We start from the raw sequence: 26821 nt of genomic DNA on the forward strand, positions 1-26821 counted from the left end.
TTCCCGAACAGTGAGAAATGGTGACACTGCCAGCCATCCAACCCGCTCCGGGGATGATCCCAGTTGCGGCTAAGTGGATCGAAGGTATATAGAGTAAACAGAGAAAAACAACAATATCAAAACTTCCTTTGACAACAATATAGAGGTGGAGGAGAATCTGAAGAGGCACACTGACCGGCCGAATCACATTATCTGGCAGGTTCTTGCAAATAATAAAGAAGTATCAAAACAGCCGGAGGAGAAGAAGATGTCGAGTTTCAAGGCGGAGGCTGCGCGTGGTTTACAGGCCACACTGGGACTGGAAACTAAATCAAAGAGTTCAGGAAGTTGGCAATATTTCACCAACCCCGTCGATCCGTCACACATCGTAGGTGCGGCTATCAGACTTGGGATCGCCTTTTGGGCATCTGACGCCTCGAGGGCTTTGACAGGGATTGTTGCCGCTTAAGTTCACCACCAGGATGGCGGGGCTTGGAGAGCGGAATAATGGGACGCGGAAGGGGGGGAGAGGAGGGTCTTGCGGGTTTTCAATCTTCAAGAGTCTTGTTTTTTTGTCTCCGTGGCTGCTTAGGGCTGGAAGCCCGGCCAGTATCAGGAAAAGCGGGAGTTTGCGACCCTGAATTTTACAAATAAGACTGACTGGGGGCACGCGAAATATCCCCGATCTGGGTAAGAACGAGCCGGAGAGTCGGGAAGCATCTAGGTATCAAGGGTCTGAAAAAGGGAAAAGGAACTACGGATGTAGTCCGCAGCAAAAGAACTAAACAAGAAAAGACAAAAAAAAAAAGCATGCGCCCCAATTTCCCCCTGATTACTTCTTTCTTTTCTTCTTCCTTTCTTTCGTTCTTTTTTGTCAGCCTTCCTTTTTGGGTTTCCCATGATATGTAGTGTCCTTTGTCGTCCCATGCGACCCGTTCTCGCATGGATAGGATTGGCCATAATTAGATCATGGGTCGCTCCCTTTGCTTCTGCGCCTTGGTGTGGTCCATAGTTCCAGGCTAACAAATGAAGTCGAGGACAGCGGAGATGGTATAGGTCCGGTTGGGCCCCAATGTTGGACAGGCAGCCCCATCCACACTAAGAATTGATATCGAGGTGTCGGGGGACCGACCCAACACAGTCAGATGAGATCTGCATGTCTGTGAATCCATTGGCTTTCTGCCTAAAATGCTTTTGGATGTAGTCATCCGGGACCTGCAGTGTCCTTGCGGCCTGGTGCAGAAGCCCCGATATGCATCAGCTCGTCCGAAGAGGAAGGGTTAAAAAGAAAGAAAGAAAAGAAGGAAAGTAGAAGAATCAATCCCTCATGACAAGAATGATGCTGCCTTGCTCTGCGTGGACCTTCGTCATCCCTCCTGGCCGAGTAGTAATAGTCCCGAATACTCCGGAGCTTTGAAGATGTAGGGCCACAGCGCAGCTAACTGGAGCCCTGCAGGCTGCATGTCGGTGATCTGCGCCATCGGGGCTTCGCGGCTCATAAAGCTTGCAAATTATTGCGACCGTGGCGATGAGGCTGGGTCGCCAGTGCCGTGGGAACTGGGAATAGACGGGAGCTTGTTCTGTAGGCGTGGTTAGCGTTGCGCCTTTCGGACAGGGGACGTAATTGCAACAGCCCTAGTCGCGATCGTACAAGAAACAGGTCTGGACCTTCAGCCAGGCTGGGGGAGCCGGAGGGCTTGGTGTCTTGCTGAATGGAGTAGGTGCACGCCGTACGACGCAAGTTGGTTGGGTGTGCAACAACCTAGTCCTGTAAGGCCGCGAAGCCACGATTGGGCGACCTCTCTGAAGCCATACCCCAGCTGGCTTGGTCTAAGGGGTAATGGTAAGAGATTGGCGTTGAACGTTTCAGGATCGAACCTCGGATAACCGTTGAGCCTTGACGACCTGAACGCGCTCTGCTGACAGCGGGTGTTGCAGATATGTGGGGTGATAACAGCTCAGCCACTCGGAGCCAAAGACTGTTGTCATCTGGGGAGGTTTGATGATGAACGCGCATGATCAGAGACCTCGGGAACGCTAGATGAGCCTTGTAGCAGGCCAGCTTCCCGATAACACGCGCCACACCTCGAGGGTCTATACCTAAAATCGAGTTCCAGCCGAACCGGGACAATATAACTCCCTCTCTATACCGTCGGCATCTGCATAACGTAGGAGTACCAGCGTGCCATGAAATGAGCAGGAAGGTTGTATCCGGAAGTCTCCTTGCTGACGGGATTGAGTTTGAACGAGTCTCTTTTTGCAGCTTGGAGTTGTTAGTGTCTGCAAGCCCTACATTACTTTCAGTTCTTGTCATAGCAAGCAACCACCATGTTAAAACGGTGGTTTCAGACAGACCAAAGATGAGTCATGAGGATAATAACCATCAGGAGTACTGCAGGTACCAATTGGGATGCTAGACGCTGTCAGCAAGGACGCAGCTATGATGGTCACTGACGGGCTTTCTGGGTATCGGCAGGCTGTCTTGTTGCCCAACAAATCACCAAGAGGTCTGAGCTCTGACTTCCAGGCCTACCCATCAACATAGGGGCATCCATCTCACATCTGGAAGGCATTCCCCCGTTTAATTTTGAACGTAGACTCACATGTACTTATCTGAGGTCATCATCCAGAAGCCCCTCGGAGCATCTCCGTCTTGTAATTAATTTTCAAGATGAGTCTTAGGCCCTATGGCAGCCCACCAAAGCAAGTAAGAAGGGCATTGTTTTCTGGAATCATGTGAAACTTAGATGAAACAGGCTTTCGAACACAGCCTCGTCTGCATCTGCGGAGGAGCGAGATATACGAGGTTGTTTCATCCAGTGGGTCCATCTCCGAGATCGATCGGGACTTTGGCTGTGGACCCTGAGTGGAGTCTCCCTATACTCTGTACAGACGACGCAGTATGGATACTCTGGAGTGAATTGGGCATGCGACTCGTTGGCGGGGGCTCCCATTCTTTCTGCCATGATTTCAAGGCGTAAGTGCGAAATTACCACGCGCTCCTGCTGAGTCATCTGCAGGAATCTGCTCGCCAAGAGGATATGTAATCCTGGAGATGTCACCATACTGCTACCCAGGTAGGATCGGAGCTCCTTTCTGCCGAAATTACAGCTGCAAGAGTCAGGAGCGATGCAGGAAATTGCAGCCAATCAGGCGTGTTGTTGTTCTGGAGGTTTCAACGGTTTTCCAGAGGAGTGGAACCTTCAGCCAGCCCTGCGGCTCAGGCCTGTCATCCCAGGTAGGAAGGTGCGAGGGATGATGCAGCAACATCGAAGATGCCATCTGTTCTATAGCATCAGAACGTAGATTCTGAAACACGATATCAAGTCTGATCTTCCTATCTTTCCTTTTCCTCTCTGAGAAAGCGTCCGATGTACTCCGGGCCTATCTCAAATCTTGAAACCTATTCAGCTCCCAACGACATCAGTCAGCATTACTATGTCCCGAGGTATCTTTATCACGTTCTGGAAGGCCTAGGCCAGAACCCCGGGCACTAATAATCTGCTCACATTTGTAATCATCAACAGTTCATGGAAGCTGCCAATTTTCCTTCTTGCCTTTTTCGCGTTTATGACGGAAGGTAAGCATGGCTTGATTCCTGCTTCCTGCTTTGGTCAAAACGCTTTTCGTCTCGCCATCGATAAGATGACTAGTAGTATACTTGTCAGATTCTGGGGGTTGAAGCTTCAAGCATATAGTTATCTGAGACAACAAACGGGATCGAATCATACCGACCCCCTCAGGTTTGGGGCTTGTATTCAGCCTATTTTCTCATGACTTTAACCTTATCTAACCATTCTTTTAGCCTTGGCAACTAGGAGTTATTGCCAGTCAAAATAGATAGATTGTCTCCATTGTTTCTGTTGACATTACGAACTGTTGATGCAATGCCTACGCCAGGAGTCAGCCATCACCAACCACATCAGACAGCAAGTGCAGTGTAGTGACCAGTCGCTCAGTTCAGCTCGAGTCGTATCTTGAGTGTGGAGTATATATCAGACAGACAGACAGGATGGCGTCCTTTCTTTCTGAGTTCGAGTTTTGCTTGTGTCAGTGCCTAAGAGTCCTAGGTATCAGTGATCTCACCCGTGAACCAAGCAAATACCCAAAACAAAGGAAGGAGATAGAAGCCGATCGGCCACCATGATTTGTTTTTGGGTCTAAAATCCACCTGTTCTCTCATCTTCTTGGTCTTTCTATAAATCATCATTATTTCTTCATATCACATTAGGAGTTCTACTCTAGTCAAATGTCAATCATCTTATCGTCTTCATCGACAACTTGCTGTGGTTAGATATAATACAAGCAGACAGATATCAAATATACTGTACTGTACTGTACATACCTAGTGACATTACTTATGTATATCAGTGTTATCACTGATCTGATCTGATCTGACTTGATTGTGCCAGTTGAAGTATTTCATTAGTATATATAAAACGGACCTCGTTTACTCGGAGGATTTGGATATATCTGACAAACACTCACTCACTCACTCAGATATATATAATTTGCGGTTTCTATCCCCGAGGGACGTTGACTGTTCTCGAATCTTCACCAGCCCATCCTGTTCAAAAAGCTGAATGTACATACTTAGTCGTGGCCACACGTTCGTAAAGGCAGGTGCATTATTGGGAAGTATTCCAGTAGCTTCATTATCACTCGGGATAATAACATGACTGGCAAGCGAATAGAAAAAAAAAAGAGACCAGCATATCCTCATGCCATGTCCTGAATAGTCACCCACTCATCCAGCGTTTGATATTCACCAGAACTATCGACAGGTTGAAGTTTCTGCTTATACGCGTAGATGTTTATGGATCGTAGGCCATCATCATTCACATCAAACCAGAAGGAAGGAACTGAACTGAACTAAATACAGACTGACGGACGGACGGACAGTCATGCGTTATTCATAAACAAAAGAAAATGCCAGGAACAAAACTCCCCTCTGAACACCCGGGGTATGAAACGGCGAACACTTAAATTTGATCTGCGTAGAAGAGGTTGATGTTAGCATCGCCACAATTCAACCGAGGATACTTCAGGCGGGGTAAGATACATACTCAATGTCATGCTCATGCTCACATCAGTGTTTTCCACCATCTGCTTGAACTCCTCGAAGCTGATCTTGCCATCGCGGTCCTTATCCGCCTCCATGATGGTCTTGTCCACAATCTGCTGCAGCTGCACATCCTTCAGGTTGCTGCCGACCATCATCTTCAACACGATAAACAGTTCGCCGTTCGAGATGTATCCGTCGCGGTCGATGTCGTAGACCTTGAACGCGAAGCGCAGCTTTTCTTCCTTGTTGCCCTTGGAACTGAAGGCTGACAGCCCCGAGACGAATTCCTGGAAGTCGACATCACCACCGCCATCTTCATCGAAGATTGCGATCATCCTAGTGCCGGTCACAAAGATTCGTAAGTATGGGTGTTATGCAAGAACTCGGGGCAAGGGTCCTCATCTACCGTGCTGCGAGAGGATTGGAAGACACCTGTGGTAGCGAAAGAAACTCTTCTCGCTCGATCGTGCCAGAGTTATCCTTCCCAACAAGTCAGCGAAACATCCCAACCCTGTTAGCGACAATCTTTTCCTCCTTACCTTGTCCAGTTTCATGAACCGTTTTCGTAAACGATCAACTTCCTCTCGGTCGACTGCACACGAACTGAGTCAGCGAAGAAGTGGCTTTTTGAGCCAAAAGTAATGAAGCCAAAGTAAAAGCACAAATAAACACCCACAATTAGACGCAGAGATTATGCTGTCCAGAACTTGAGATCCCCCAACAGACCCCTGCCTCTTCCGTTGGTTATACAGAGCGGCACTATTCGGCTCGTGTGACTGATCCATGATTGCGATTCTCTGGCGGCGAAGTGAATTGACCAATCGATAGAAACTCTACCAAGTCACTGAAAAAGGAAGAGACTCCGGCGACGTCAACGGTAAGGGAGGGGAAGAAAAATATTTAGTTACAAAAGGTCGGTGAGGAAACTGAGGATTAATAGTCGCATGAAAGGTTGGTGAGTTGTTGCGGAGCTGTATCAGACTTCACGTGTTGTTCCATTTACGGAAGCGCCAAGCCCCAGGCTCCTGCTGAGGAATCCAGGAATCTGATATCAGCCGTCCCCGCACTAACGGGATACGGATAGCCAAGCGAACCCCTGAGGCCGTGCGCTGATCCAAAACAGGCCACGGCGTAGTGACATGGCAACGTCAACTCAACAAACCGCCGTGTGACTACAGGATTACAATCGTCATTATCTCCCACCACCCATCATTTTTCATCAAGAAAATACTACTACGCGATATCGCATGACCAGAGCTTTCGTTTAATACCATTTTTGGGCCCCCTCGCCCATGGTTGTTGTCGATTTCGCGTCCCAAAAGATCGTATGACTAGGTACGGGGGAATGGGGAGGACGCGCCCAAAAAAGCTCACCTCCAAGGCCTCGATCCCTATCGTTAGGGAGGATCAGATCGAGGCCGTCGATGAAGAGGTCCAGGCCGCCCTTCAGCAGGTCGAGACTGGTGTTGAGAAGGCGGAGGAATCGGTTAGTATATTTGCCATCCCCATCCCTAGCCTGTGCAGAAAAAAATCACGTGATTTTTTACATGACATCTCAACCCAACCAAGACACAAGACTGCCTACCTGAGGCCACCAAACAAATAGACTAACCCAATGGCCGCTGATAGGAAATCCATCTCCAAGCCGCCATCAATGCTGCCGCATTAGGAAAAGTCAGTGAGGCCCATATCCCAACACCAGAGACCGTCCTGAGTTCTATCCGATATGACGAACTCTATCCCCCTACCTTTTCACAACCTGCTACGTACATCCGCTTCTCCTCGACCGTCGAGGATTGCTGCGGATGTCCGTATAACCTTGTCGAGGAGGACGATGCCTTCCTCAAGGAAATGAACAAGAAGCGGGATGCTTCGAATCAGTGTTCAGAGGACCAATTCGAAGAAGTCATGAACTTCTTCGAGGAGACGGCGCGAGCGAAGCAACCGTTTGCTGCGGTCGACAATGCTCCGGTGCTTTCGTATGAGGAAATGGAAGAGTCCTTTGACGCAGCCGTAGATGAAGGCATAAAGAAATTCGCAAAGGATATCTATGAGCACTGGAAGGCGCGGAGGATAAAGACGGGAAACCGTCCCTTGCAGCCAACGCTCAAGGTAAGTAGTCCGCCTCTTTTTGCAGCCGAATCGAAGATTTCCGACGCTGACGATGTGCGCAGTTCGAAACCGGTCAGGAGACTGACGATGGCGACCCATATGTATGTTTCCGTAGACGCGAAGTTCGCCAGATTCGCAAGACTCGTGGTAGAGATGCGCAGAGTGCCGAAAAGCTGAGAAGGCTCCGAAAAGAGCTTGAGGATGCTCGCCAGCTGGTCGCCCTTGTGCGACAGCGCGAATTGGCACGCAAGGAAATGCTTGCCATCGAAAGACAGATCTTCCTGCAGCGGGCGGAGGTCAAGGAAATGAAACGGAAACTTGGCATCAAGGATGATGATGAGGATCTCATCAACCAGAAGGTAAGAAAACGAACAACCATCGCTGGTACCGGTTCCTTGACTGATGCCCAACAGCCAAAGAAGAAACCCGTCGAAGTTCCAGCAATCCAACGACCCGCTGTTCCACAGCTCCGCCTTCCCCAAAGGCCAGGAGCGCAGGCTGCAGAAGACTTGCAATTGTTGGAGGATGTGCAGGCAGAGAAAGAGAATGAGATTCTGCGTGACATCAAGCAGAATTTGGCGAAACATATCAAATGGAACGAGGGATATGTTGACCTCACAAGGGCACCGCTTACCCCGTCTCCCAAGAAGACTTTTGCCGCTTTCCGTCCTGCGATTACCACGCAGCTGCCGACACCTCCGTCTTCGGATTCATCTGACAACATGGGTGATACCGCTTTAGACAACCTCCATCCGTATTTCCGTGATTGCTTCACGTCCCACACCATGGACGTGGAGGACGATACTAGCAGAATCCCATCGTTTAGGCGGCGCATAGGGCGAGGTGGTCGTATCATGATCGATCGTCGGAATCTAGCACCGCGGTGTAAGGTGGACATTGATCCTATAAAGCTTGACCGATTCAAGTACGATAATGACGACGATGACGATGAGGATCTGGTGTTTGAGCGTGATAAGTATGATATACAGATCATGCAACACCGTGCCATCATGGCTGCAAAGGCTCGCGACCAAGCGCTAGCGGCTGCACAAGCGCAAGCGCAAGCGCAGGCTCAGGCTCAAGCCCAAGCCCAGGCCCAGGCGGCGCAAGCCCAAGCGCAGGCGCAAGCACAGCGACGGCTGCAGGGCGGCGATCAGAGCACAGCTCCTGGTGCACCAAACGTTCCCCCAACGATGGGATCAAACCCGGGTCCTGGCGCCATCTCCGCAAGTTCTGCGACGTAATGTCCTGTCCTGATCATCCCTCTTACCCTTCTTGCATGGCTGGCGTTATTTGGCCTTTTCTTTTTCTGCTTGTGTTACGACCTATATCCCACTTGTAGTATGTTTTCTGCTTCCTCCTGGATTAGTGAACAGGGCTCTCTCCCTTTTTCAAGAGGCCCAAAATTCTTCTTACCCCTCCTCTCCCTTCGTTCTCACACCGCGAGTTCCGGAGGCCTTTGAAGCAAAATCAAGGCCATGGTTGCGGTATCCTTTCATGAGATGGCTTTTGAGCCTTTTGGCACTTTATGTACATAGCCCCTGGTTTGGACCATTTGTCGAGGTGATGCATGTATGACTAGTGAAGAGAAACGTCAGCAAATGATAAATTAATAACTGATAAAGGTGTGAACACACATTGGAAGCAGTTCTGAATTGAATTTTTTTTGATGGGAAAAGTCTTCGCGGTTTGTCATTCTTTCCCTTTCCTAGCGCAAGATTTCAGGTCTTTTGGATCTTCGCTTTCCTTGATCCTTCGTCCTGGGCATTGCGCTTCGCCGAGGAATTTCCTTCGCCGTGCTGTTTGGCATTTGAAATATAGTCCATTAACATCGCGGTCAGTTGGCGGAGGATCTCTTTCTCTCCTAGTCTGACCTGGACGGCCATTTTTTGTCGACGAGGCGAGCCTTCTAGAGGCGCTTGGATTTTGTCGAGAAGACTCAAAATCTCTTGATCCTGCTCAATGCTTGTCGGGTACTGGGTCGCTCTTTTCTGCACGGCTTCCAGAAGTATCTGCGCCTCAGGTAACGCGAAAGCGGGCTTCGGTGGTTTATTCTTCGACTTCTGTTGACGCAACTGATCTGGGGTGAGGGTTAACGTTTTCAAAAGAGTAAGGAGCTCATCTGGCAGAACGTCTGCTAGTGAGTCAGCAGACGATGGACGTGGAATGCAATAACCGTCTTCGAGGATTTCCAGATCCTCAAGGAGCTTAAGCTATAAGAGATGTCAGCATGAGGAAAATGTGTGATACGCAATGGAAGAGAAGATCGGGGTACCTGTGGCTGATTCTCAGGCTCCGCATCATTGAGTCCCGCAGCCTGGCATATCAATGTCAATGGCATTTCGACCACATCGTACTGAGCATAGTTATCAGTGACGTAGCCGTAGCGCCTAAGAAGATCTGCTCGGGGTATTTCGCCGTAATCGTTGAAAAGTTCCTCTCCTGCTTTGATAGGTTTGATGGCCCTCATCACCAAAAATTTTTCTTCCTGGAAGAGCCGCGCCTAAGGAAAAGGGAAAGAGATTAGTCGTAATGATTCAGCGGAAGCATTAGAACAGAACTCACATTGTTTCGGTCCGCATCGGCGTTGAGAAGATCCGCCAAAGGAACCATGCCTTTGGGCAATTGGTCCTCTTCATCGGTCACGTATCCGTCTTCTCCATCGCCCTCCTCATCCTCACTCTTCTCAATGTCGAAAGCGTACGCCATGATGAGAGAACCCATTCGATGAGCTAATTCGAGCAGGACCCTTGCACCTTCATCACCATCATAGGATGAAAGACCTGCAATTGGTGGGAAGAGGTGGGGGTTGGCTCGCACAATTGGGGCGACCATGTCGAAGATGGACTGCTCAGCGTCCTGCTTGCCGATTTTGTCGACGATAGCGCTGGCCTGAAGTTCGGAAAGCTCCGAATCTGTCCAGAACATCAATGTATCGAATTTTGTGGGCAAGACTCGGAAGTAGTGAGCCCAGGCGGACTTCTCGCCAATCAGAAACTCGTGAATCATCACAACAATCAAAGAGAGCCAGGGACCAAGCTCATCTAGATCTTGCGAGATGTGGTTTTTCAAATTGGAATTCTGCACGGTGAGAACGACATCGCGAGGGATAGCAAATAGTTCTTCACCATCGTCGATGTCCGAGAGAGCGACTGATTATAACCGAACTGACCCGTCAGACCGGCCCCCATCTTGGACAGAAAAACACAAGCGCCAAAGAGAAAAATTTCCATGGAAACCACACAACATACCGACGCCTCTTCCAGCCCCCTGAGATCTCAAGTCCGTGACCTGGATGTGGGGGTTAATTCGGACCCCGGGCTTCTGCTTCAGCCAGGAGACGAATTCATCCGACTGACGCTGGAAACCATCAGCGTCGGGGAAGTGGGTTGTGGTGGACATGATACAAAGAGAAAGAGGGAATTGGGCAGGTCAAAAGTACCGCTCGAGGAACCTGTCAGTTGCTCAGGAGAATACAACGAATGACGAGAGACAGCGGAAAAGAGGGAATTGTGAGAAAAAAGAAAGACATGGAGACGTTGGTGGGCGAGGAGTAATGGAGTTTCCACATACAGTCTGTGTATAGTCCGTGCTCGCTTCGGATAAAACTTGGGCCGGGTCGGCCACTGGCGGATCAGCCGCCGCTTTCTTGCAGCCCCGTCGAGGAAGCGGCCAATCGATAACGGCCCTGATAATCAGAAAAAAAAGCCTCCAGCACAAACACGAGGAGCCAGGGCAGTGTCCAGGATCGAGCTCATGGCTCGTGTTCCGTTGTAATTGTTAAAATCTCCTGTCTGTCTCATGAAAGTGCGCTCTCCATCATGATTGCCATCGGACTCGAGGGCTCCGCCAACAAGCTCGGGGTGGGTGTGATGCTTCACCCTGACGACGGCAGCCCCGCCCAAGTGCTCTCGAATATCCGTCACACATATGTTTCCCCTCCAGGCGAGGGCTTTTTGCCAAAAGATACGGCACGGCATCATCGCACATGGGTGGTAAAGCTTGTGAAAGAGGCTCTCATCAAGGCCGGCGTGAGCGTGGATGATGTGGACTGTATTTGCTACACCAAGGGACCCGGCATGGGAGCCCCGCTTCAGAGTGTTGCCGTTGCAGCACGGATGCTGAGCCTGCTGTGGGGGAAGGAATTGGTAGGCGTGAACCATTGCGTTGGCCGTATGTATATCTCGTGTATTTTCTTTGGATGTTCTCTATGTTTGTTATTGCTCTGTTCTCTTGCGATTGTCTCGAAATTTTGATTTCCCCGCTGTAGAGATCTTTAGTTCCCCATTCCATGAATACTATCAACCGCGCAACAGTCGCTCCATACATCAGATCATAGAATGAGCTCACATAGGACTCAGATATTGAAATGGGACGGCATATTACCGGCGCCACCAATCCTATCGTTCTCTATGTCTCCGGCGGCAACACACAGGTGATCGCGTATAGTGCGCAACGATACCGCATCTTCGGTGAAACGCTCGACATCGCCGTCGGAAATTGTCTGGATCGATTTGCACGGACATTACGTATCTCTAACGACCCCGCTCCGGGGTACAATATCGAACAGCTGGCCAAGAAGGGGAAGCGGTTGGTTCACCTCCCATACACGGTGAAGGGGATGGACTGCTCTCTGTCAGGGATTCTGGTTGCCATCGACGCGCTGGCAGCTAAGTGGGGACTCGATGGAGAAGGAGGAAAGGATGCCGATGATGATGATGACGGCAATATTTCTCGTGAAATTGTCGAGATCGATGCAGATAGCGACATCAAGCCTACGCGCGCGGACCTCTGCTTCTCGTTGCAGGAGACCATCTTCGCGATGCTGGTCGAAATTACCGAGCGCGCCATGGCGCACGTGGGTTCGAAAGATGTCCTCATCGTCGGCGGGGTTGGCTGCAACGAACGCCTGCAGGAGATGATGGGCATCATGGCGCGTGACCGGGGCGGTCACGTCTATGCCACTGACGAGCGCTTCTGCATAGACAACGGTATCATGATCGCCCAGGCTGGCTTACTCGCGTACAAGACCGGATTCCGGACGCCGCTGGAAGAGTCGACGTGTACGCAGCGGTTCCGGACGGATGATGTTCTGGTGAAGTGGCGTGACTGAGAGTTGGTATGAGTATTTTTCTACTATTTGCCTTAGTTACTGATGAAGGCGTCTGTTTCTGCTGAGTGTTTGCATGGCTGGTTTGCCAATGTCGAAAAATGGTCTTGTTTCTTTTGAGAAAGAATAAGGGAGAGGGCATATTTTTCTTGATCTGTACATAAACTTACCTTATACGAATACAAGCCTTGAAGAGGCCTGGGCTACGCGTCTCGTCCGCCGAATCTAGTTGCCGACTGAGACTCGACAGTATCGCAAGGGCTCACAAGGTTCTATAGTATAGATACGAGAACGATAAAAGACTATAAGCTTCCGGTTAGAGGAGTAAAAATGGACAAGTCAAAGATAATACCTTTTTCTACACATGCATCATGATACCTATATTCCGGTAACAATCTTCCAAAGAGGAAAAAAAGAAAAGAATTTCCTTCATCCAAAACTTGTTGCCGTGAGATATTAAAACGCCGTTCCGCATAGACCTAAACCTGTGCCTCACCATGACATTGGTTCATTTTGTCCTCTCCAAAAAGGTCACATACACAATACCCATTTTTAACCACCGCAGAAGTATCATTATCGTCATAAAAGCAAAAGAGAATAAAAAGAGAGCCGCCGGGGAAAGCGGGGATTCAGGCTCAGGGGCCTCGAAGAGGACCCACTCCTGAGAATAAACAAAGGTGTGCTGGAGAACGACGACTGGAAAATAGGTTGGGAGGATGTTCTCTTGACCTCTATAGCAATCGTAGAAAAAGGGCGTTTTTGAACAGAGTGAGAGGGGGGGGGGGGGGGGGGGGGGGGGGGAAGGAGGAGAGAAAAAGAAAAAGAGAATAAGAAGAGAAGAAGGTAATAAATAAAAAGAAAAAGGCGTGTATCATCATCCAAAGGCCAGATTGGCCAGGAGAACTGCAAAGAGGTAGGCATTGATTAAGAACTAGATCGAGAACCGTAAAAATTTGCCGCTAATCCGTAATATCGCCAGTCGGCTTATACAGTATCGTCGTAACATACTGTGTGTCGAGATGTTAGCATGCATGGCAATTCAAGCACAGGATAATGATGGGAACCTACCTTTCGCTTGTATCTCGTAGTCACGCTTGTGGCTAATACACCATTTTTGATACTGCTCGTTGCGAGATGGTTGAGAACAGTATGATTGGGATAATTGAGAACGCTGTTATCGTCCTTCAATGGCGTAGTGCCATTCAAGATAGATCTACCCAGGAAGAGAGGGAGACTGGGAGGCGGAGGGGCATCTCCAATCACGTTTGCGGCCCGTTGGTACGCGGGGCTATCTTCATCCTTATCGATATCGAGGAGGAATTGAGGAATAGTTCTACGGAAGTCACCAAGAGGGATCTCTTCCTCGGGTTCTTCCTGCTCCTCTTCTCCCTCCACAGTGTCTCCTGCCGGCCCAGCCGTGAAGGCTTCAGGAAGCACTTGAGGTGGATGAATTCCCCGCGGCACAATAGACTTAATGGCCCGATCACTCTCCCGCCGTGATCTTTGCCGGTCAATCTCATCTGCACTGACTTCGATATAGTTGACGAGATGGTTGGTGAAATCCACGGCTGTCGGAAGGTTATCCGAAGCCCTCATTTCACCATCTACAATGAACTTGAGGTGGTGTGTTCCGGGCCGAAGCTGCAAGGTCGTAGACTTGACACCCTCCTCGGTTTCACTGTATAGGATATCAATTATTAGGGCATGGGCCAAAAGCACAAATTGATAAGAGGAAAAATTCCAGAGGGGAAAACATACCTCTTGTGCAACCTAAATTTCTTCTCCCAATTGACAAAGGTCCCGGTCACATAGACTCTGTCTCCAGGCCCTCTCCACTCAATGACTGTTGGTACGGCTTTGCCCACACCACTCATTGCATAGGATTGCAATTCATCTTCCACCTCATCCTCATCCACAGAAGTATTGTCGAGACTAACCGCAGCGCGAGATGTCTGGTTGTCTAACCTGTCATAAGGCAACGATGCCGCCTGCGAGTCCATGATTGGCGAACCCGGAGTCGCGTTCGCATCGCCAATTGGGAGAGGAAGGCGAGGAGGTCGCTGAAGGTGCGAAGCTGCATAATAGGTATTTAGCGGAGGACCGGATGGTGCCACCGATGGATATCCATCATGCCTTGCGCCCGCACGGCCCGAGGAGGAGGGAACTTGGACCGGACTGGACGCTTCCAAGGACGTCCCATCCCGGAATTTTCTTCCATCACGTTTGTCCGGAGTCTCGTGAGATCGATGAGCAGAATGGGGGATGTTTCGGGACTGCAGACGCTGTTGAACCGGGGTCTGACTTTGAGGAATAGGCTGCCCCGTTGCGCTCTCTTTCGAGGCCGATGGGTCAGCCGCGGTGGCCTTTGCGCCAGACAAGGCGTTTATAGATACCCTTCTGTTCACCCTTCTCTCATTGCCAGAGGCGGCGGGGGTGTTGGAAGTTGGAGCTGGCGAGTCTCCCGAGGGGCCTTTGGAGGGGTTGTTTCCCATCTGGGGCGGGGAAGGTAGGCACGGATTTTGCGGGGGAAGGGTCTGGGGTGATGTCGAAATGCCAGCATTAGAACGCCGGCCTCGAGAAGAGGACCGACCAGCGTGGAGAAGGTAGTCGAGGAAGCTTGTCCGGGTTGTTGAAAATAAAAAGCTACCGAATAAGCAAGCAGAGAGAAAGCACAAGAGACAGAATCCGATGCGGTTGTCGACTCTGGACGTTCAATGGTCCATTGTTTCAGCAGTTGCACAGCGGGAACTTACCTAAGGAGCATGACGTCCGTTTAGGGTTTAGGGCAGTTTTCCGTTTCGAGAAGCCGGAGGTCACGATCGTCAACTGAACAAGCTCACCAGGTCGTTATCATTATCAATCGACAGCCCAGATGTGACCGCAGCTTTCGTCAAAGAAGTTTTGGGATTTTGTTGACTGCCTAATTGACTACATTTTTGGTCGCTACCTGCCTACTTACGAAATGGAGATGTGTCCATGCTAGCCTACAGTTCACCATCATGGCTGCGATCGGAGCCATTACCACTACGTTGTATTATATCATCTATCCCGTGATCCTGCTTGCAACGGGCTTGTTCTCTGTGGTTTACGTTCTGCTCATCCCGTTCGTGCATTTGGGACACGTTATTCTATACTTGCTTCTGGTCCCTGTTCGAATACTGGAAAAATTCGAGGTAAGAACTTAGGACTAGTGATTCTATAGCACATTATTCGGTCCTGTTACAGTCTTTGTTACCTCTTCTTAATGCTCTTTCCTGCTCCACATCGTGACCAGAAATTGATCTGTCTATATACAGTCTCTCTATATCTTCCTCGGAGTGGCAGTGGTTATTGGCGTTATCGCTGGCCTGTTCCTCTATCTTCTGGATCGATCAGTCAAGAAGGTATTACAGCTTGCCCCTTCAGAGTCAAAACAGCAGTTTCGGCAGGAAGGATCCAAATTGCTGCAAGATCCCGCCAAGATCATCCACCTTCATCAATGGAGTCGACCACGTCCCCTGATAGAGGACTTTTCGGCTTCTGTCTATCCACGCTCAAGAGAGAAGGCATTCTTCATGGCAGGTCCGTCTGCAAGCAATGATGGCGACAAGAGGTCTAGCGACCTCTATGCGGAGTGGACCAGTAGCAAAGACAAGAGCGTTCTGAAAGACAGTGAACTGTTATCCACTACGATTCTTGAAGAGGAGGACGACAATTATGATTCTGAAGATATCTAACTTGATGACATTTTTTGAGTTTTGTTTGCGAATCTAGTGTCTACGATATAGTTGACTATGCTACTTACCATGTTAATTCTTGACTATGCCACACCCCTTGACATAATACTTGCTGTATGCCTTAACATTATTATTATACTTGCAATACGGCGCATTACCAAAGCAGGCTTGGGCAGTTAGGCAGGAAATTGGCGACAGATGGCTGCTAGTTTTCTCGAAAAAGCACCGACGGTCAGTACGACTGCCTTTGGCCCCAGGTCCCACTTCGGTATCTTCATTTATGATTAGGTTACGTACGGAGTACTAGGAGGTATTAGTAAGTTAGTAACTCCTAGGTAGGGAAAGAAAATTATAAGTTTATAGCTGGGCTGCGCTTGTTTTAATTTTCGATAACTAACTGCAACCATATTACTTGGTCACGGGATATATCTATATATATCAATGCCATGGCTGTAACATGGCCCAGGACCGTCGCAAGATCGACTCCTATGTCGTAGAGTACTAGTAAGAGCAGCCAAGGAATTTTTCTCCTCTCCGCCTTCCCTCGAGATCTAAAATCTGGTAGACGTCTCCTTCGTACGTGGCTGATCTGGGGATTACGTAGTGACATTACGCGGTGTGACGACGGCCATTGGAACACTCACGGTGCGATTTCAGCTGAAGCATCAAATAGCGGCGGGAGTTTATTTTATTCTATTTTATTAGTTTGTGTTTGGGCCTCTGTCAGGGCATCTTCCTACCTATTTAATTATTAACTTGTCCTTGGATGTAGTTCTTTAGTATCGTCCTATCTTGGCACGTGCAACTACTCCACAGCGTGAAATCAGCAGTGGACAGTTTTATTAGCATTAGCGACCTATTACCATTCGTCCATCTGATGAAAGGTCCCGCTCGTCTCAACATGGATGGTTTATTTCAGTGGGTCATACTGGGCCGGGGCCAACATACTCCATACTCCATAGGAAAGTAATTAAGTTATTTGAGAGGCTGATTTAGGATGGAAATGGGATAATGGCAGGATCGGCGACAACGGCAGAGGGGCCAGGTTCTGCTATAAGATACGTTGAGTGTTCGGGCCCTGCACGAATTTCGGTCAGGCACAGTACATACGGAGTACATGATAGTAATTATCATCTCAGTAAGGAGCATTAGAGTTCAACGATAATAATAAAATACGACAGTACTCAGCGTGGAAGAAAATAATGGTGGATGATCCTCATTATCCTTGTTCCGGTGGGTCGGCTAGGGCGAGCTTATCGATGGTGATTTGTCTTGTTACGCACTAGACGTGCCCCCGGGCCTCTCTTTAGAATCATGACGGAGTACGGAGTACACTACTCTCCTGCTCCTGCCAACTATTCCTGATCATTCCCCCTTCCAACCCTGCATGTCAGGGTAAATCCTCTTCTTTCCCCTTCTTCTGCGACGATTTTTTCGACTGTCTCGACTGTCGTCATTTGTCTGTCACGGAGCGTGTCAGCAAGGGAGGACCAGTTTCTTCCGAATTGTCCAATGGTTAGTTGACCGCGTCGCGCCTGTTTGGTGGGGGACACAGTTTTAGGTCTTGGCCGTCATAATATCGACTGATTATATTCCGTATATTCCTCAATATTAGCCAGTGTTCGACGCAGCGCAAGCGAACGGTTGTTACCAAGCCCATCTTCAACGACTGCCTGGTCTTGCCCCTGCGCCTCCGGTTGCCTCCGGGTCCGCCTGTACCATCTGTGGTTTCCAACCATCGCTTCTCCAAGACAACGGTGGTAATAATGGCGCCATTTCGATTACGGACCTTGCTCTCCGCCTTGCTCCTCGTGTCATTCTTCTGGTGGATCTACTCGCGACGCCAGGACATCGCAACATTGGAGACACAACATACGGATGGCTCCGTGGCGGACTTTGATCGCGAGGCTCACATCGAGTTCTGGCGCAAATTCCAGCCGCTGCTCATGCAATATAAGCCGGATTGTGATCCTCCACAGAGGCTGGGAACTGCAGGGGCCATTGGATACAAGCCGAAGGATCCGGAGCCTCGACCAGAGCTCGTGGACATGCCTGGAAAGGATATCGCAAAGATGAAAATGGCACACGAAGGCTTTGTGAACGCGATCAAAACTCAAAATTTGCAACTTCACTATACACCGGGGACCAGGGGCTTGGTTTCAACCGCAGGGGGCTCGTACTTGCCAGTTTTGGTGATCTCTCTGCGGATGCTGCGACGCACGGGTTCGCAGTTGCCTATGGAGGTGTTCCTGGCAGACCCGGAGGAGTATGAGGAATACATCTGCGATGTGGTCCTGCCGTCCCTAAATGCGCGATGCCTCGTGCTCTCGGAGATTCTCGATTCTCTTCCTGGGGAGGTCGAGATTGAGAAGTATCAGTTCAAGCCCTTCGCAATGATCTTTTCTTCGTTCGAGGAGATCTTGTTCCTGGATGCGGATGCCTTCCCCGTCGACAAGCCAGAATTACTCTTCCAGAAGGAACCCTTCAGGTCAAAACACATGGTGACCTGGCCTGACTTTTGGGCGTCGTCAGCCTCGCCGCTGTATTATAGCATAGCGACAATGGAGGTCCCACCCATGACGATCCGGCAATCGACTGAGTCTGGTGAGGTGGTCATTTCCAAGAGGACCCACGGAAATGCACTTCTTCTGTGCACTTACTACAACTATTGGGGCCCTACCCATTATTACCCTCTGCTGTCGCAGGGTGCGCCAGGAGAGGGTGACAAGGAGACGTTCGTGGCGGCTGCCACAGCTTTGGGTATGCCGTTCTACCAAGTCAGCGAACCGATTTGTGCTATTGGACACGTTACCGAAGGTGGTCTGGCTGGCTCTGCGATGGTCCAGTTTGATCCATCGGAGGACTATGCGTTGACACAGAAGGGCGAATGGCGTGTAAATGGTTCGACTGCACCAGCGCCACGACCATTCTTTGTCCACGCCAATTTCCCCAAATTCAACCCAGCCACCGTTTTCACGAAGCAGTTTGTGAATCCTGCTTTTGAAGATGATGGCAAGACCTATACGCGCGCCTGGACGATCCCCGATACTGTCATTGAGGCGCTTGGTGACACGGAGAAGCACTTCTGGGAGGAGATCATGTGGACGGCATGTGAGCTCGAAACGAAGTTCCGGAGTTGGCGAGGCAAGAAGGGTATTTGCCAGGGTGTGAAGGATTACTGGAACGCCATCTTTGCGACGCCTGAGGATATTGCGATTTGAAGGCTATTCTACGTTCTGGTCCCTATCTGACTCCTCCGGATCGTCGGTGTCCCGACGTCGCTTCACTGTGGAGCTATGTTAATTGCTTGTGGCTGGCGATTTTGAAGGGTCATCATGATGCCGTGATACGGACGCTACCCACAGCCAACCATTGACGATCCGCATGCGATTGCCGCAGCAACAGCACCAGCGTGTCTTTTCGTCCTGGAACAGATACCCCGAACAGGTTCTCGACCCGCTATTTTTAATACCGGATCAGAATGCCTGCGAAGGCCGCGACACAGTATACCCTCCCCCCTTCGATTGTCGCCCTGCCATCAGGGGCAAGGAGGCTATAGAAGTCTTTCATGGGAGGGTGACTTCACGCCTCACTACATTTGATGACGGAAATCTCGACCGATCATAGATTCATCGCCATGAGCCATCTAGATTATCGGGCCTCAACCCGCCCCAGATGAGATGAAGAACAAGTCGATCTCGCATGACAGTCTCCAGCGTTTCATCTATTCTCCAACTTGCAATTCTGGCAGGGCCAGCCAGCTATTCAAGACCCGTGCTTTGGGTCGATCTGCATTCTGATCTGTTTCGTTGGATGTGTATTCTGAAATAATATCCATAGACTGTACCATATAACCAGTGCAATATTTATAGACATGTCTATCTATCTAAATGTCAAGTGGCGAGTCGGATCGTTTTGCGTTGCGCGTCGTAATGTCTAAGTCTATAGTATCCCGCATTGGTTTGATACAGTCCTCACGTCCCTTCCTAGCAACCAACCTTAGTCTTACACCATATATAACTGTACAGGATAATGTTACAGAGAACCACCGAAACAAACCGTTCCCATCTTTTTCTTTGCTTTTGGTCTAGTTCTTAGGTGGTAGACTTTCCTTCTACGCTTCGCACGGCCATCTGGAACAACTCCTTACACGGCACCCGACTCTCCAGCTTCGCGCACAGGAGGAACGCCCCGCTCAGTTTGCGATGCAAGCTGTACGTCTCTTCCGGCGGAGGTGCGAGCCGCTCGCGGAGCATGACCGGAATCAGCGCGCGGACGCGGTCGGTGATAGTCTGGTTCCGGAAGTCATAGACCTCCGGCGCAGAATCCATGAAGGGCTCGGCGAGGGTAAGGATGGAGTTGATGTGCGCGTCGACCATCGTCTGCGATTCGTACCCCGTGAGGTACCCCAGTTTCATGGAGAGGTCGCGACAGGCATCCTTGTCGTTGCGGGATGCGGCGACCAGGGTGCGCACGTACGTGTCGATGAACTCGGCCGGGTACTCGCGCGAGGCGCCAAAGTCGAGAAGCTCAAGACGGTTCGTCTCCGCGTTGTATAGGAAGTTGGTCCAGTTGGGGTCTGTCTGCATAAACCGGAACTCGCAGATTTCTTTAAGACAGAGGCGAAGGATCTGAGTGCCTATCCAGTCCCGCTGTTCCTGGGTGAAATTCTTGATCTTCGTGACTGCAATCCCGTCCATACGCTGCATTGTCAGCACCTGCTTGCCAGAAGCTTCGTGGATAATTTCCGGGACGACAAAGATGGGGTCGTCCCGCAATAGCTGCCTGAAGCGCTCTAGACATTGGGCTTCTCGGACGTAGTCGCATTCCCAAGCAAGTTCCGTGCGAGCATTGGCAATGGTCTTGTCCAGGAAGAGCCCCTTGGGCAACAACCGCGACGCAGTGAGCAGAATGGAAAGGTTATTCAGATCCGAGTCGATGGAATCGGCAACTCCTGGATATTGCACCTTGACGGCTACTCGTTGTCCATTCTTCTTCAGGACAGCGCCATGGACCTGTCCTATTGACGCAGCAGCCATGGGTATCTCATCGAACGATTCAAATAGGTCCCGCCAATTGGGACCCAGGTTTTCGCTGAGAACTTTATCCCGTTGAGAGGCTGGCATGTAATCTGCACGATCTTGGACACGCTGTAACACAGTCGCTATAGGTTCTGGAAGCATCTTCGAGTCTATAGTTCCGTCAGATTACGCTGGATATCAACTGAATATACCCCACTGACCTTGGAGACTCATCATTTGTCCTAGTTTGAGAGCAGCACCTCTCATCCTCGACAGTTTGGCGACAAGACGCTCCATGTTCCCAGCACTAAATATTACCGACCCGGTGGCGCCTTCATTGTTTCCTGTAGCCCTTCGAAGGGTTTCACTAACAGCTCCAAACGCCATTGAGGTCGCTAATCCACCGTATTGCCATAATCTCCCCAGCCGCGAGGAAGGGACGCGGGATTCTGACATTTGATAAGGAACATCGCTATTAGACGGGAGCTCTGCTGCTTTAGTCTACAGAGATACGTCAGCCGATGATCGTATCATCTTTATGGGAGCTGTGAAATTACTGACCTCTTGGCTTTGTGACGTAGATTCCGCTGAAGTAGATGCGAGTTGCTCCATTTCCTTCTTTTCGGGAGCAGATGTGGACACGGGAGATTCTTCAGAAGCGTCCTTCTGGGCATCCTGAACCCGAACTTGGGACGGGCCTTCAGATTTATCCTTGCCCTCAACATGAGTCTGTGCAGGAGTTGTCGCATTGGCAAGGGGGTTCGGTGGATATGGACGTTTTCTTTTCGACAGTAGGAGATTCGCGACCCTTGGACTGTGGAACATGCTCCTCATCATCTCTTCTGAAGGCTCATCTGATTCCGATACAGCTTTGGATTCAGATACAGTGTCTCCATTATTAGAATGACGAACGGGAGAGTGGAAGACGTCCAAGTTGATCTTCCCATCCACGACATGCGGGTCGCCTTCTTGGACATCCCCTGTAACCTTAGGCACCTTCTCTCTGGGAAGTGCAGAAAGTACCGGTTCAGCCTTCGAAGACGGCGTATAGAAAGTGTCCTGGCTCTTGCTGACATTGAGGCCACCGGAGCTGCCGTCTAGGCTATGACCAGCCTGCTTGGCAGGGACCTGGAACTCCGCCTGTCGCTGAAGCTTCCTGGCCTCCTCCGCAGGAACCGTTGACGAACTTTCGCCAAGCCCATTGTTCTCAGACGGCGCAATCCGAGTTCCATCGCCTCTCGTAGTTTGCCCTTGGTCATACGGCTTTCCGGGCTGCGTGCTTGGTGACGATGTAGCCGGTGGCGGCTCGTTAAATCTCCGAGCCAAAGCTGCTGCTGCCTGAGCTGTGAGTATAAGATTATCCGCCTGCTGTTTGACACCTTTAGTGAGCGATGACGTCCGCGTATAGACGTCTAGCTGGCGCTGACACACGGCAAGATGCTTGCCGGCGACGGATTTGGCGACATTGAAGAGTTGGATAGCGTCCAGAAGGCGCTTCCCTGACATATTGGTTAGGGCAATCTGTTTCTTACTATGAAAATCGCATACTGAATTAAAATCAAATCGGAGCCCTCAATTGTGGCTTTCAATGGAATGGCTGGTTGCTGTGAGTCAAATGAGGTTCCTAATTACATGAATTTGTTTCCTGTAACGATTTCTGCCTCCGGTTACCGCCGGAGGATCCTCGATACGGTAGTACCTTCGGCCGATAACTGACCGCATTGCATCTTATCTCGACCTGCGAGCCGCCGCAACCCCTCAATCAATGCCTGAAGAAGTCAACCAAGAAGATCTTGAGAAAGAGATCGCCGATCTCGAGCTGCGCCTAAGTCATGCAAAGAGTCGCTTAGAAAAAGTTAGGACGTCTCCTAATAGGGAGACGTTTCCTAATTTCAGCTTCGACAATGGTGTGTTTTCACCCCACACTCACTTATCTTGGTGATCGATCTATCGCAAAGCCGATGAGGGCCTAGTAATAATGTTTTCCTTTTTATTTCTCTAGTAATTGTGCCAGATTCGTCCTCAATACACTCTCTGTTACTGCTTTCGGATTCAGCCTTGCCCTTGGGGTCATTCGCCTATTCCAGCGGGTTAGAGTCGTATATCGCGCATCACAGACCTCTACCCTCGTCAGTGACTCCGGTCGCCTCGTTCCAGCGCTTCCTGAAGCTCTCTATCGCTTCGGTAGGCGCTACTTCTCTACCATACCTCCTCACTGCGTATCGCTTCCCAGAGCAGCTAGAGACCCTGGATAATGACCTGGACGCCTCGACACCCTGCACAGTGGCACGGAGGGCAAGTGTCGCACAAGGCAGGGCGCTTCTGAGTGTCTGGGAAAGAGCATTTCAAGAGACATATTCACGTGCTGTGCACTCATCTGATGCAAGGAATACCGCTCTCAAGGCGATTGGAAGCTTCTCGGAAGCATTGAAATCTAGCAACGTCGATGACCTTGGACCAAATGGACATCTCGCACCATTATGGGGTGTTGTTTGTCTCGCAATGGGGATCGACCTCTCTCTAGCCGCGTATATCTTCATGCTTAATCATGCAAAAGCAGTCCTCAGCGCGGCTGTGCGTGCGTCCGTAATGGGCCCATACCAGGCTCAAAGTCTCCTGGCCAGTAATGACCTGCGGGAATTGATCACAGAACGAATCCAGCGGGAGTGGGAGACTAAGCCCGAATATGCAGGTCAGGTTGCCCCGGTGCTAGACCTGTGGGTTGGGAGACATGAGCTGCTCTACAGCAGAATTTTCAATTCATGACGCGCTATTGGCATTTAATTATCTCGATATCCTACGCTCGTTTATCGAACTGGAAAAGAGACATTAACGCCATGTTATTATCATCGCGCTTTATCATCGGAAACATTCACTATTCGTACAATTTGCAACCGAGACATGTGTTGCCATCAATCCCACATATGTGCCGAGAACACCAAGTGGGTAACCAAACCAAATCTTAGCCCACATATCCGCCGATTTCCTCCTCAAGTGACAAAGAGAGAAAGCAGGAAACCCTTATCGCGCAGGAAAATCGAAGCAACCCAAGGAAATTCAAACGCCGGCCATTCTCCAGATACCACAAAACACCGCCGCGCTAACGAAACTTTAGAAGAACGGTAGAACCACCGCGATAACCTTAAATCGAAACAAGACGAAATGAGAAGAAAAAGCAGGTATTGTACATGAAGGGGATAGAACCATGGAAAAGTAGCCAGGGTTGAAAGGAAAAAAGAAAAAGGTGTCAATCAGAGGGTGATGTGCATATAGTCATTGCTTCCAAATGACTTATTGCAATTGGGGCACTTCCGCGAACGAGAGATCTGGCGCTCTTCGACGCACTCCTTGCAGAAAACGTGGCCACACGTTTTGATTGCGGTGTTCTTGAAATTACGGCGACAGACTGTGCACAACGCGAGTGTCTGCGTCGACAGGGTCAGTTATTGCAGATAAAGATAAGAAACGTTGGTGGAGATCTTACCCGTAACATTTCATATTCCGAAGAAGAATTTCCTAGACTCTTCGTTTTCCATGACTCGAGACTCTTCTTCGTATCAGCAAGGGTCGACTTCAGACTCTCAATTTCGGTCTCCGCTCTGCGACAAGCTGCTGCAGTACTTGCTAAAGCCGAGTCCTTTGTCGTTGCCAAGTTCTTGAGTTCTTCAACTTGCGCTTTCAGACCCTCGATGATAATATTATTCTCCGTCACCTGTTGTTGCGCAGCGCGATATTTGTTGGTTACGACATTCAACGCCTCTTTGCCTTCAACGACTTGTTTTTCCAGATTCGTAAGTAGAGAGCGTGTCGCGGCTTCCGCGTCCTTCAGCTGTGATACGATGTCGGAGCTCTTGGAGTTCTGCATTCTCAACGTGCGGACCTCGGATTCCCGCGCCTCCTTGCTCTTCATGGCGGCGAAATACTTCTGGTCGGCCTTGGACTTTTCCGCTATCAACCGTTGGACTTTTTCCTCGAGAGCGGTGAACTCTGCAACTTTCTGAGATGCCAGTCCCGAGTACTTCTTGCAGACCGTTTGCATTGAAGTGAGTTCAGTGTTGAGCATCGCGTATTGGCGGTCCAGCACTTGATATTTGGCACGCAGCTCCTCGACGGAGAGTTCCTCGATATTCTGCGGTGTATCTTTCAAGCCATCCACCTTCAAACGCAGCCTCTCTAATTCGGACTCCATCGACTTAATCTGAGCTTCTCGTGCATCTGCCAGTTCCTGGATCTTGGTTATGGCAGTTCTCTCTTGCTCTTGGGCAGCCTTCCTCATTTGTTGATCAGCGAGAAGCTCATCACGAGCATTTCTGATCCTAGCCAAATCCGCCTCCGCTTTTGCCAATTGCGCCTCCTTCTCAGCGATGACGCTCTGAGTCTCAGATTCGAGTTGATTGCGATAAGCAGTCCGCTCAGCTTGAAGCTTTTCGGCTTCCTGGCGAAGTTGGACATTCATCGCTTCAAGGTGGTTGATGCGCTTGATCACGTCTTCATGCTGGGATTTCAATTGCTTGAAGAGATCGGTATGAGCGTAATCCTCGTCCGTGAGCTTCGAATGCTGCAAGTACCATGAGTCAGATGCGCCGTCCCTCTCGGAATTAAATTCAACAGCCTGGGACTCACCTTCAGGTTCAGAGCGGTAATTTGGCTGGTCAACTTTGCATTCTCCGCCTCCAAAGCCTCTAACTGTTCCTTCTGCTTCTGGGAGACAGCAAGGGTCCTATGATAAGCCTCCTCTAAATCTGCATTCTTTTCCCCACCAGGACTGACGCCATTAGCTGGAGTACCTTCTTCTCGATTCGCGGATGCCGCACTATCGCCTCCGGGCCGCTGCGCACCAAGAATATATTGCTTCTCCAATTTCGCAACGGTCAGGCTCCGCGCTCGATCAAGTTTTTTCTCAGCAACCATGTATCTCAGAGAGGCTGCTTCCAACTGCTCTTCCAGCTGCTGTTTTTCGGATAGAGCCTTTTCAAGCTCCGCGATGGATACTTTTTCTTCCGCTAGTTTCTTCGCTAATTGGCTCTGTAATTCCGAAATTTCCGGAGAATGTTTCGGAGTGTGGGCAAGTAACCTTGAGACAGTCTCTTTGATGTCGTCAGATCGGGCTTTGAGATGTTTCTCGAAATTCTCATTATCTTCAAACAATAATGAGGTGCGGAAAGTTTGCTGATCTGTAGATCTTATTAGTACAAGCTCAGCGCTCTTTGGCCATCACAATGCAGGGATTGTGGAACCTTTTTCTTTCTCGTCGTAATCACCCACGAGGATCTTAACCTCATCGATCAACTAGGAAAACCATAATGTCAGACCTTCATCGCGGCGAGAAGAACGATATCAGGACTGCTTACTTGCTTAAACCATGCGTCGATGATTCGAAGGTGATCATTGTGGTAAGTAGCCGCTTTAGTCATTTCTTTCAGCTTAGACTCCAGAGTGAGTTTCTCCCGCTTGAACTCCTGCATCTGACGCCATATCGCGTCCTTTTGAAAGCGCTATCCACGGAAATCCATCAGCAACTGCCCGGTGATCCTTATAACCGCCAAAGACGCGCTACGTCTTGACGATCACTCGTATAAGCTCACGTTCCCATCGGGGTATACTCACCTCTAGGTCATCCTTCCAGGGCATGTCAGCATCTGGATGAGGCTTATTGCCGTTGACAGATGTTGCCTGCTTCTTTAATGGATGTGCGGAGTCATTATGGTCATAACCGGCGGGTCTCTTCCGGTCTTCCATCTTGACAAGACCGGACTCGGAAGACGTAACGGGGGATGCTTCGACGGCCGGCATCAGTGGCTATCGCGACAGATAGAGG

At 49.9% G+C, this 26821-nt stretch overlaps 11 protein-coding genes across 11 annotated transcripts; 5 read left to right on the plus strand and 6 right to left on the minus strand.

Moving 5' to 3' along the window:
* Positions 1-1741: 1741 nt before the first annotated feature.
* VTN77DRAFT_7166 (uncharacterized protein) lies at positions 1742-2293 on the minus strand (the record flags this gene model as incomplete). Its single annotated transcript, XM_069423525.1, has 1 exon — positions 1742-2293. One exon carries the CDS (start codon positions 2291-2293, stop codon positions 1742-1744), a length of 552 nt encoding a protein of 183 aa, XP_069275523.1.
* A 2668-nt stretch (positions 2294-4961) lies between these two features.
* On the minus strand, positions 4962-5829 carry VTN77DRAFT_7167 (uncharacterized protein; the record flags this gene model as incomplete). Its single annotated transcript, XM_069423526.1, has 5 exons — positions 4962-4972; positions 5046-5380; positions 5451-5524; positions 5584-5636; positions 5721-5829. The coding sequence occupies 5 exons, from the start codon at positions 5827-5829 to the stop codon at positions 4962-4964; spliced, it is 582 nt and encodes a 193-aa protein (XP_069275524.1).
* Positions 5830-6371: 542 nt separating this feature from the next.
* VTN77DRAFT_7168 (uncharacterized protein) lies at positions 6372-8400 on the plus strand (the record flags this gene model as incomplete). Its single annotated transcript, XM_069423527.1, has 4 exons — positions 6372-6530; positions 6674-7156; positions 7219-7515; positions 7570-8400. The coding sequence occupies 4 exons, from the start codon at positions 6372-6374 to the stop codon at positions 8398-8400; spliced, it is 1770 nt and encodes a 589-aa protein (XP_069275525.1).
* A 477-nt stretch (positions 8401-8877) lies between these two features.
* On the minus strand, positions 8878-10558 carry VTN77DRAFT_7169 (uncharacterized protein; the record flags this gene model as incomplete). The annotated part of the gene is made up of 4 exons (XM_069423528.1): positions 8878-9369; positions 9432-9659; positions 9722-10308; positions 10408-10558. The coding sequence occupies 4 exons, from the start codon at positions 10556-10558 to the stop codon at positions 8878-8880; spliced, it is 1458 nt and encodes a 485-aa protein (XP_069275526.1).
* A 419-nt stretch (positions 10559-10977) lies between these two features.
* VTN77DRAFT_7170 (uncharacterized protein) lies at positions 10978-12269 on the plus strand (the record flags this gene model as incomplete). The annotated part of the gene is made up of 2 exons (XM_069423530.1): positions 10978-11329; positions 11518-12269. The coding sequence occupies 2 exons, from the start codon at positions 10978-10980 to the stop codon at positions 12267-12269; spliced, it is 1104 nt and encodes a 367-aa protein (XP_069275527.1).
* Positions 12270-13225: 956 nt separating this feature from the next.
* Positions 13226-14758, minus strand: VTN77DRAFT_7171 (uncharacterized protein; the record flags this gene model as incomplete). Its single annotated transcript, XM_069423531.1, has 3 exons — positions 13226-13273; positions 13335-13944; positions 14025-14758. 3 exons carry the CDS (start codon positions 14756-14758, stop codon positions 13226-13228), a joined length of 1392 nt encoding a protein of 463 aa, XP_069275528.1.
* A 507-nt stretch (positions 14759-15265) lies between these two features.
* Positions 15266-15982, plus strand: VTN77DRAFT_7172 (uncharacterized protein; the record flags this gene model as incomplete). Its single annotated transcript, XM_069423532.1, has 2 exons — positions 15266-15439; positions 15563-15982. 2 exons carry the CDS (start codon positions 15266-15268, stop codon positions 15980-15982), a joined length of 594 nt encoding a protein of 197 aa, XP_069275529.1.
* A 1766-nt stretch (positions 15983-17748) lies between these two features.
* VTN77DRAFT_7173 (uncharacterized protein) lies at positions 17749-19203 on the plus strand (the record flags this gene model as incomplete). Its single annotated transcript, XM_069423533.1, has 1 exon — positions 17749-19203. The coding sequence occupies one exon, from the start codon at positions 17749-17751 to the stop codon at positions 19201-19203; it is 1455 nt and encodes a 484-aa protein (XP_069275530.1).
* An 873-nt stretch (positions 19204-20076) lies between these two features.
* On the minus strand, positions 20077-22509 carry VTN77DRAFT_7174 (uncharacterized protein; the record flags this gene model as incomplete). The annotated part of the gene is made up of 3 exons (XM_069423534.1): positions 20077-21173; positions 21225-21504; positions 21565-22509. The coding sequence occupies 3 exons, from the start codon at positions 22507-22509 to the stop codon at positions 20077-20079; spliced, it is 2322 nt and encodes a 773-aa protein (XP_069275531.1).
* Positions 22510-22768: 259 nt separating this feature from the next.
* On the plus strand, positions 22769-23769 carry VTN77DRAFT_7175 (uncharacterized protein; the record flags this gene model as incomplete). Its single annotated transcript, XM_069423535.1, has 2 exons — positions 22769-22910; positions 23006-23769. 2 exons carry the CDS (start codon positions 22769-22771, stop codon positions 23767-23769), a joined length of 906 nt encoding a protein of 301 aa, XP_069275532.1.
* Positions 23770-24254: 485 nt separating this feature from the next.
* Positions 24255-26796, minus strand: VTN77DRAFT_7176 (uncharacterized protein; the record flags this gene model as incomplete). The annotated part of the gene is made up of 6 exons (XM_069423536.1): positions 24255-24428; positions 24488-25561; positions 25627-26177; positions 26241-26292; positions 26355-26498; positions 26611-26796. The coding sequence occupies 6 exons, from the start codon at positions 26794-26796 to the stop codon at positions 24255-24257; spliced, it is 2181 nt and encodes a 726-aa protein (XP_069275533.1).
* Positions 26797-26821: the final 25 nt, after the last annotated feature.

Source organism: Rasamsonia byssochlamydoides, assembly GCF_041956645.1.
Source record: "Rasamsonia byssochlamydoides strain NRRL 3658 unplaced genomic scaffold VTN77scaffold_58, whole genome shotgun sequence".
NCBI lineage: Eukaryota > Fungi > Ascomycota > Eurotiomycetes > Eurotiales > Trichocomaceae > Rasamsonia > Rasamsonia byssochlamydoides.